The sequence below is a fragment of the Tasmannia lanceolata genome, unplaced genomic scaffold (assembly GCF_043159265.1).
Source record: "Tasmannia lanceolata isolate RefF3 unplaced genomic scaffold, GAP_Taslan_0.1 ptg000002l, whole genome shotgun sequence".
Lineage (NCBI taxonomy): Eukaryota > Viridiplantae > Streptophyta > Magnoliopsida > Canellales > Winteraceae > Tasmannia > Tasmannia lanceolata.
In genome coordinates this window covers 51,209,688-51,220,137 of record NW_027518679.1, presented here as the reverse complement: position 1 = coordinate 51,220,137, position 10,450 = coordinate 51,209,688, and the positions used below count along the sequence as shown (strand labels likewise).

The following is a 10,450-nucleotide window of genomic DNA, read 5'->3' as shown; positions in this document are numbered from 1 at the left end:
GTATAAATAGTGGTTCCAGAGTAGAAATATTGCTAGTACTTCATTGGGTGTCAATGTTGCAATGAATTTAGGAACAATGGGTTAAATAGTTGTCTAAAGACTCAAATCTTATGGTGGTTCATAGTTTAGATGGCATAATACTTGTTCCGAGAGTTTAAATTGTGATTACAAAAAGTTATGCACTCAAAAATACTATAAAAAGTGAGAATGAGTTTACTTATAGGGTTTTAAACACTAAGAACCACTAATTATACCTAGGAACCACTAATTATACATAGGAACCACTATTTACCAGTATGTAGTGGTTCCAAGGTATAAATAGTGGTTCCAGAGTAGAAATATTGCTAGTACTTCATTGGGTGTCAATGTTGCAATGAATTTAGGAACAATGGGTTAAATAGTTGTCTAAAGACTCAGATCTTATGGTGGTTCATAGTTTAGATGGCCTAATACTTGTACCGAGAGTTTAAATTGTGATTACAAAAAGTTATGCACTCAAAAACACTATAAAAAGTGAAAATGAATTTATTTGTAGGGTTTTAAACACTTAGAACCACTAATTATACCTATGAACCACTAATTATACCTAGGAACCACTATTTACCAGTACGTAGTGGTTCCAAGGTATAAATAGTGGTTTCGGAGTAGAAATATTGCTAGTACTTCATTGGGTGTCAATGTTACAATGAATTTAGGAACAATGGGTTAAATAGTTGTCTAAAGACTTAGATTTTATGGTGGTTCATAGTTTAGATGGCCTAATACTTGTACCGAGAGTTTAAATTGTGATTACAAAAAGTTATGCACTCAAGAACACTATAAAAAGTGAGAATGAGTTTATTTATAGGGTTTTAAACTCTCAGAACTACTAATTATACCTAGGAACCACTATTTACCAGTATGTAGTGGTTCTAAGGTATAAATAGTAGTTCTATAGTAGAAATATTGCTTCACACAATCTAATAGTACTTCATTGGGTGTCAATGTTGCAATGAATTTATAAACAATGGGTTAAATAGTTTTCTAAACACTCGGATGTTATGGTGGTTCATAGTTTAGATGGCCTAATACTTGTGAGAATGACTCTATTTATAGAGTTTTAAACACTTAAAAGCACTAATTATACCTAGAAACCACTAATTATACTCATGAACCACTAATTATACATAAGAACCACTATTTACCATTATGCAGTGGTTCCAAGGTATAAATAGTGGTTCCAGAGTAAAAATATTGCGTCACACAATCTAATAGTGCTTCATTGGGTATCAATGTTGCAATGAATTTATGAACACTGTATGACAGAATGGTGGAAAGGTCGACATTTTCACATGTTTTACACCTGTCTGACGGAATGGTGGAAAGGTCAACCTGCAGGTCGACCTGTAATTGGTCTTCCTACCTGTTTGGTCAAATGGTGAAAAGGTCGACCTGTAGGTCGACCTATCAAGATAAATTCCCACCTGGTTTGTACATATGCTATAAAGGTCGACCTGCAGGTCAACTTATGGCAAATTCGCACCTGTTTGCGAAGAATGTAAAAAGGTCGACCTTCAGGTGTGACCCGTACAATACTATTTGCATTGTATTTCATTAAATCACCCTTTGAAAATTATTTTTTAGGCACAACCTATTTGCATTGTGGCTTATCTAATGGACGGTTTGGATCATCCTATGGTGTGACTCGTACAATACTTTTTTGAAAAATGCTAGAATATATGGGTTTATACCATATAAAAACTCTTTCTCATGAAGAAACAGTATAGGTCTTCCCTACCACTAAGTCAAAAGCCAAACGTACTAATATAATTGAACACAATTTGTAGAAGGGTAGTAAAAAATTCACCTCATATTTTTCAAAATGGACTATACAGCCACAACATAGGATGATCCAAACCGCGCAACTGATGGGCCACGACATAAATAGGTTCTGCCCCAAAAATTATTTCCATAGATGATTCCATCCGTCCAATCTATAGAAGTTTCCATAATCAATGTCCCTCTTTAGATCAGACGGTTAGAATAATCCTGAAAATGATTTTTGGGGCACAACCTATTTACGTTGTGGCCCATCAATTGGGCGGTTTGGTTCATCCTATGGTATGGGCTTTATAGTCCATTTTGAAAAATATGGGTTGAATTCATCCTAGAAGGGGGAAGGGGGCTCTACAATGGAGTTTTACCAAAGGCAAAGCTTTCAACACTTGGCATGGGGAAGAAGAATCTAAAAAAAAGGTGAATAGGGTTTGTCAAATGCATTGGGATCCGTTTCCCAAAAAGTGGAGGGAAAAGCAACTCAAGGGCATTTTCGTCCTAAAACAATCCTTGGGATGCGTTTCACCCTTTTTTGAGAAATTAGCCAACTTCTCCATTTTTTGAGATTTTACAATAAAAATCACATTTTTCTTTTTAGAATTTCCCTAATTTCAAAGGTAATTTGAAGGCTAAAAAATTCCCTCCTTTTATCTTTCTCAGATCAACAGCAAGACTCTGCTTATCAAATGGTTACCAATAACTTGTTGATCCAGTAAAATTGAGGGTGCTATTATCACATTATGGGGTTTTTATATGATGCATGCAAGGGGAAGAATATGAGCGGCTACAAGTGGGGCCTACTTCTTAGTCAAGCCGTTGATTTTTTTAGTCCTCTATCCTACTGGTGGGATGCCTTTATTGGATGGGACCAACATCATGTGGGTCCTCTTGTGTTGTTTCAAAAGATCAGCTCTCTTATTTTACGCATCCTATGTTGGATTTAACCATTGATCATGAAAGTGACTTTCTTCGTAACATTTTTTTAAGGCTACTAATAGTGGCACTACCATGTTTTAATAAAAGCACTAATTCATCCTGCCTTTTATTATTTAAACAGCTGTAGGTCAAAGGTTATTATTACATTCCCAAAAAGCTCCTTGTATTGAAGCCAATTAAAACATAAAAGACAAGATGAGCTAATGCAATTATTAAAACATGGTAGTGCCAATATGAGCTGTAGCCTTTCTGAAACGGGGTTTTTGCTAAAAGGAGTAACTAACTATCAAGTATTTGCAAAAATAAATAAATAGGGAGATGATATATTCACTCCCCCGCAGTATGCATGCGCCTCCCTTATAACTTATAACATAATTAGACGTGAATAGCGGGCAACTTTAACGCTTTTTGACGTCAAATCACGTTACAACGGCGCATGAAAAGTGACGGGTGAAAATATAAAAAATAACATGATTTGCTAATTTGCAAAAAGAGTAATAACCTTTGGCCTTTTTTTCGCAAATGGTGTGGAGTTGACCGAAAGCAAACCTCCCACCGACTATTCTGATTTCTGAGTTAAAAAAGGGATAGAAATGGTCTTTACTCTCTCGGAATCAATTGAAAACGACAAGACAAACTAAGCTCGTGCAATAATTAAAACATGGCAGTAATATAAGGAACTGATAAATGCGCCACTTTTGACACCTACCTGCCTTATACGTGGCAATCACGTCACTTAATTCCTTTCACTTGTTTTCTATCTACAGGAAAAGAATCGGTTGTGGAAAACTGGACAAGAAAGGATCAGGAACTGTGAGAAAATTCCTTTTGTGATGAAATTTTGTTATTCACTTGGCCGAGAAAGGAAAAGAAAGTATGCAGGCAAGGTGGTTTTCTCAGAAAAATAATTTTCTCATCCTTTTGGTGAGACAAATTAAAGGAAAAGTGCAAGAAAGTTGGTTTTTCCACGTCATTATTTATATTTTCCACCTGTATAATTCCGTTTTTCCTTGAAAACGAGTGAACAGCGGGAAATGTCAAATGATGTCCAATCACAGGAAAATTTGGCTAACTTTCTCCTTTCCTTTCCTTTCTCAAGAAGGCAAGTGAACAAAGCCTTTGATTCTATAGCTGGGTGTCCCAAGTAATAAAAAGGGTTGCATTTCTCATTTACCTAATATAAATGTGAAGAAAAACCCTAGAGGGTTAATAAAGTAATTAAACAAAGTCGGTTCTTAGTGTTCAAACGTCACGAGAATAAAATGAAATCTGGGACGTTCTGACAGATAAAAAAAAAAGAATCTTATACAGCTATAAGAACTCCGAAAGGGTCAAACAAAAACTGAGAGACCGAAATACAGATTTTGGGGGAGATGGGTTCTTCAAGGGTCATAGATTCCGGTGTCTCTGTTCTTCTAGCGGTGTTCTTATCCTTTGTTTTGATCGGGAACAATGGTGTCTCCGGTCAACAAACCCCTCAGTGCGCATCAGAGCTTGTGCCCTGCGCGAACTACCTTAATTCAACGAGCCCGCCCCAATCTTGCTGTGGTCCGCTAAAGCTTGCAGTGGCCAACGATCTAGCTTGCCTCTGTAACCTCTTCAAAAACCCTGGAATATTCGCATCTTTCGGAATCAACATGACCCAAGCTCTTGAATTGCCTAAACACTGCGGGATTACGTCTGGGATCGATGCCTGTACCAGTGGTGGTAGGTTTCCAACTATCTCTCCATTTTTTTTCTGCTTTTTATATCAGAAATTATATGATGGGTAAAAAATCCGTATTTGTTTATCACTCTCTAGGATGATCCAAACCATCCATTTGTTTTGTTGGGCTTAAATAGTTTGTGCCCAAAAATTATTTCCATAGGATGATACTAACCCTAGATCTATTGAAGTTTCCATAACGTACAATCGTTCTACAGATCCTGTGGAAATGATTTTTTTTTTTGGGCACAAAGTTGTGGCCCAACAAATGGACGGTTTGGATCATACTATGGAGTGGGCCGTACTGTACATTTAAAAAAAATACGGGTTTATACTGCCACCCATCATATAATTTCTCTCTCTATTCTATATGAAAATGATATTGGCACTATCATGTTTTAATAATTGCACGAACTAATCTTGTCTTTCCTTTTTTAATTAGCTTGTGACAGCTTTTGGGGAACTATAATAATCCTTTGACAACTGTTTAAATAATAAAAGACATTATGAGTTCGTGTCATTATCAAAACATGGTAGTGCCAATACAAGTAGTTTTTTTTGAGTTTTAAGGCAGGTAGCTTTTCCGGCGGCAGGCTGGGCGCCTCTCCGATGTTGTTTTGGTCGGGCATAGAGAGTCCGTCGATTTTGGTTGTGATGGTGGTATTTTTGAAAATTTTGTGCCCTTCAGAAGGGTATTTTGGTCATTTGCGCCATTGTTTTATAAAGAAAGAAACGAAAATTAAATACAGAGCAGTGTGGTGGTCAACTTGTTGAAAGTCGGAGACACCCCATTATTTTTAGGCTACTGATGTTGGCACTACCATTCTTTAATAATTACACAAACTCACGTTGTCTTTTATCGTTTACTTTTACAGTTCCCAAAAAGCTCAAGCCAATTTAAAAAGAAAAGAAAAACTGATTTTCTGCAATTATTAAAACATGATAGTGCCAATATTAGTAGCGTATTTATTTATTTTTAAATGGCAGGGTGATTTCATTAAAAGGTAGAGGGCCGAGATGGACCCCAACCAAAATTAGTAGCGTATTTATAATTTTGTAGAGATATTTTTTCGAGAAAATATGGCGTTTATTGTGATTTTTTTCTGTTGCTAGGTTTCCAAATGCCTAGCAATATCAGCACAACCATGTTTTATTAATTGCACAAACCCAGTTTGTCTTTTCTTTTTTGAATTGCCTTGTGAGAGCTTTTTTGGGAACTGTAATAGCTTTTACAGCTGTTTAAAGAATAAAAGACAAGATGAGTTAGTGTAAATATCAGAACATGGTAGTGCCAACATCGTCTCCATTTCCTAATATGCTTTTCCTCTACATTTCTCACTCTTGGCTTTTTGTTTCCTTTTTGACAGCACCACCTCCCACAGCCGGCGCACCGCCAGGTAACAATCCGTATCTCCTCATAATCGGTTTTTGTAGTTTCTTTTGTTTGATTTGATGAAAACGATTGTCACATCATGAAAATTTGATTCTCTCATTTAAAATCTTGAGAAACAAGATTTTGGGATGAAAGCGATAGTGGTGACACACCCACCCATCCAAAGAAGTTTGGTGGGTGAATTGAATTTTTTCTCTGTAGGGCGAACGGTCATTTACTCTGGTTGGGTTTAGCAGATGAGTTATATTGTCTTTGAATTTAGTCTATTCCACTCATGTCACTATGTCAGTTTGACAAGGAGTGCATTTCGGCTTGGGTTGGGTTGGCATTTCCTCGAGTCGGGTGGGGGCTAGGGTTGAATTTAATTTCGGGTTGAGGCTCCGCCCCCCTAATTTCATTTTTTTTCATGATAAATTTGTCTCCCAAAGTGGTGAAAGAGGGGTAGGGCGGAAGAGAGGAGGACAAAGATTTGAGAGGGCACGGTTGGGATGTGAGTGAAAAGTGGCTAAAAATCAGGAAAAAGTAAATCCTATTTTGAGTAGAGTTTTTTAGTTTCCTGATTTTTAGAGACACTAGTTTCATGATACTTAGCCACTTCACCTGCCTTACCCCTCTCTCACCACTTGGAGACACTAGTGTCAGGATAGGGCTGAGGTTTTGTGGCCAGGGTTGACCCAACCTGGCTTGAGTTGCACCCCTAGCGACCCAATTACAAAAGGGTTGCTAATAGTACTAATTGCGACCCATTTTCTAAAGTGGTCGCCACGAATTAAAAAGATACCATTTCTACGTGTAAGACAGACTGTGACAGCTTGTAATGCTTGAAAAGTGTAACAAAAGGGGTGAAATGCTGGAAAAAAAGGGGTGGAAGTATCATTTTCCTTTATGATATTTATAACAAAAAGCGTATCTTGTTGATTCGTGATGATGATAAATTTACAGGTGCAGCAGCTGGAGGCAGCCAAGCAAACAGTGCCGTGAAGATGGAGCGGGTTGGAATGTCTAGCATGGCTCCTTTGCTTTTATTATTATGTGCTTCTTTTATGGCATAGAGGAGAGCCCATGTTGCCCTCTCCTCTTAACTGTCTTTTACATGCTAGAGATTTTCATTGCGTCCAAAATCTCACTACATGAGGATTATGTTTGTGTATGTCTCTGATTTCCTTTTCCTTTTATCTCATCATTTTAGATTTTTCCAATTTTGTTTTGTCCAAATTTGGTTGTTCTTTTTCTTGAACGGTAGATGACCAAGTAAGAGACCTAGAGCTAGAAATTCTCATGGAAAAGAAAATATAAGCAAGCAAGAAAGAGTAGAAATAACAAAAGCCAGGGCATAGGGAAAAAGAAAAGCAAAATACAAAGCTATACTCAAGAGGGAGAACCAAACGTGCTTTTATGACTGACCAGTAAAAATGCAAAACGCACGTGCGTGCATTTCGATAGGCATAAGCACAAATAAAAATTTTTTATGATAAAGACCATTTGGCATGTGAATTGCTACAAACATTTAGTATAAGTAAACTATAAGACAATGTGATTAAGAAGACTTCACAAAGGAAATTTATATTAATTAACCTACAATAAAGTTGAGAGCTTATTTCTTAGATGGATGCATATAAATAAAAGAAAAAGAAATAAATCGAAGAGAAAATGTAAGTATTGGAGTACAAATAGCAGTAAAAGCTACAGAAGTCTTCAACTCTATGCATTTAGATAGGCATAAGCAGAAATGTTAAATTGTTATCATAAAGACCATTTGGCGTGCGAATTAGTACAAAAATTTGGCAAAATTGTTTTTGTCATAGAAAACACCTTTAGCATAAGTAAACAGTAAGACAATGTGATTAAAAAGACTGCACCAAGGAATGTTCCATTAATTAACCTAGAATAAAGCTCACCAATGTTTATAATTACGAAGACAATGTCTATGTTCCCTAGGAATGTTACAATACCCATCATGAATAAAATGAAGAATGTGTGCGCCCCTTGCAGAAGGAATACACAAATGACGAAAGACGGTGCAATAGAAGTATGGGAGACATTTGCTTTTTGGTAAGAAAAATAAAATTTTTAAAAGAAAAAAAGAAGTATGAGAGATATAAATTTGCAAGTCACTAAATAACTAAATGATGTGTTGATATAAAGATGACAAATTAAGAAGAAAGTAAATGTAAACTATAAAATATACCTTCTTAGTTTTGCCAGAAAGTAGAGTTTCACAATCATTCATTGTCAATACATTGACCGATTTTTTATCTCCTTTGGCAGAGATTGGACTGCATCTATGTCAATGAATCTATGTCACTGAGATATGGTACCAATTGTTGACCACCTCAACTCAAGCCGGGTTGTTTTGGATTTTGAGAAGCAATAGTGAGTCACCAATAATCAGTTTGTAACTCAGAATCGGTTCTCAAAATCCAAACCAAACATGGACTAACAATTAAAAAAGGGAAATGTTATCCGCACTAGTATATCTTGATGATCACACTCCTCACTTTATTAAAGTACGGTATGGCCCGCACCATACGATTATCCAAACCGTCTATTGTGGATTGTGGAGACTATTTCAATGTTGAAAAAGAAAAACACATATGCAGAACTTCTTCAGATGGACCCCAAATTCGGGTTTCGGGTCGAGTTGCCCGACAGCCCAACCCGACCCGATTTCCAATTTGGGTTATTTTTCCCATCCCAACCCAACCCAATTTGTGAAAAAGCTTAACCCACCCAACCCAAATTCAGGTTGAAGCCGTCGGGTTCGGGTTGACCCCGACCCGCGTGGGAACTTCCAAGTAACAATGATGGTTTCAAATTATATATAGTGCTAATGTCCTCACTACCATATTTTATAATGGCGCTACCACCGTATTTTGATGATCTCACTCCTCACTTTATTAAAATGTACGGTATGGCCTGTACCATAGGATGATCCAAACTGTCCATTAGATGGGCCACTGCCTGCATAGGTGGTGCCCCAAAAATAATTTTCATAGGTTGATCCGAACCCTTCGATCTATAGAGGGTTATAGGTTGATCCAAACCGTCCATGTGATAGAACACAACATCAATCGATTGTGCCCATAAAATTATTTCCATAGGTTGATCCTAGCCCTCCAATCGATATAGGCTGATCCTAGCCTTCCAATCGATAGAGGTTTCCATAATTGTTGTTCCTCTTAAGGTGCCCGGAATCTGTCAATATTTTACAAGTATCCTGCATGAGTAATATCAAGTAGTTATTTCGTCATTGTCATATGTCTTTACCTCTTCATGATACTTTTTTTCAGTAATTGTCATAGACAGGTACCCTGTGTCGGTACTTTTTGTATGTAGATTACGATTTTACCCTAAAGAAAGTAGGTAATATCATAACGTCTTATTCAAGAGAATAGGCATAATACAACTGGGATATAGATTGAATTTTTGGCAAAGGGTGGAAGAAAATAACTCAAGATTTTGCCTTTATATATATTAGTTAGATTAGATTAGATTAGATTAGATTAGATAGTTAGATTAGATTAGATTAGATTAGATTCTTAGGGGGGCTATACTTTAAATTGAAGAATGCTTCAACTCACTTTAAAAAAATAATAATAATTGGATCCTGGTCTCATGCCGTAGGGATGGCCCACTCTTCATGACATATACAGAAAATGAATAATTGAACTTCTCGTGACAGACAAGTAATGTACTTATTGATCAAGATTCTAGAATTATCCAACCATAGAAACTTGAATCAGTCGTAGTAATGTTGACCTACTTGCAGCCATTAAAGAACCCACATGGCAAACGAATCATTCCTACAAAAATCAATGATTTAGCTCTTATCAGAAACCTAAGGGCATGTTTGGAAACTATGAAAAAAATTCATGGAATATTTGTTTTACTATCTATGGAAAACAAAGAACTAGAGAGGCCTGGTGAGAAAGAGACTTGAAAAGGTGGTGAGAAAGAGACTTGGAAATTTGTTTCTGTTTCCATCCTCAACTAATTCTCTCCACACACTCTCTCTCTTTCTCGCTCTCTCTCTCTCTCTCTGTCTCTCTCTCTCGGTAAAGAAATATTCCACATATTTTTATGGTTGAAATATTCCACATATTTTTATGGTTGTCAAATAGGGCCTAGAAGTCAATTTATGATCCAAGAGTTATCAATGATTGAGCGCCTCTTGGGAGAAAGCTTAAGAGTCGCCTCATGGTTGGATCAAGCTGAATTTTGATGGGAGTTCCAAAGGTAATTTGGCTAGTGTGAGTATTGGCTGTATACTTAGCGATTCAAATGGATGTAACCATTTTATATGGTTTAGTGGGTGTTTGTGATTCCAATGAGATGGGAGTTATAGCTCTTCAATGTGGTTTCTGATTGTTCAATGAGTCCTTGAATGACCTCCTAATCATAGAAATTCGGAAGCATGGTAATACAATTGCACCCATCCTTTTAATGCACTGTATTACAATGCTTCCCAATTTCAATTTTACATTTGTGTCCGACCATAATTGATCAAATTTATTAATTTGATAGACCTTGTAAAAATTGTTACCATTGGGTGATCTAACTATTCAATAACCATCTGTTAGACCTAAAATCGGTAACAGGTA

The 10,450-nt window shown here is 36.7% G+C and overlaps 1 protein-coding gene across 1 annotated transcript; it reads left to right on the top strand.

The window, feature by feature from the left end:
- The first annotated feature begins 4,030 nt into the window (after nt 1–4,030).
- On the top strand, nt 4,031–7,048 carry LOC143886598 (non-specific lipid transfer protein GPI-anchored 9-like). The gene is made up of 3 exons (XM_077390651.1): nt 4,031–4,458; nt 5,824–5,853; nt 6,792–7,048. The coding sequence occupies exons 1-3, from the start codon at nt 4,125–4,127 to the stop codon at nt 6,899–6,901; spliced, it is 474 nt and encodes a 157-aa protein (XP_077246766.1). The 5' UTR covers nt 4,031–4,124; the 3' UTR covers nt 6,902–7,048.
- The last annotated feature ends 3,402 nt before the right edge of the window (nt 7,049–10,450 follow it).

Excerpts from the sequence above, each read along its gene's own strand:
- LOC143886598 (XM_077390651.1), top strand. The coding sequence starts at position 4,125 with ATGGGTTCTTCAAGGGTCATAGATTCCGGTGTCTCTGTTCTTCTAGCG. Across the intron at positions 4,459-5,823 it reads CGATGCCTGTACCAGTGGTG|CACCACCTCCCACAGCCGGC; the intron begins GTAGGTTTCCAA and ends CCTTTTTGACAG. Across the intron at positions 5,854-6,791 it reads CACAGCCGGCGCACCGCCAG|GTGCAGCAGCTGGAGGCAGC; the intron begins GTAACAATCCGT and ends ATAAATTTACAG.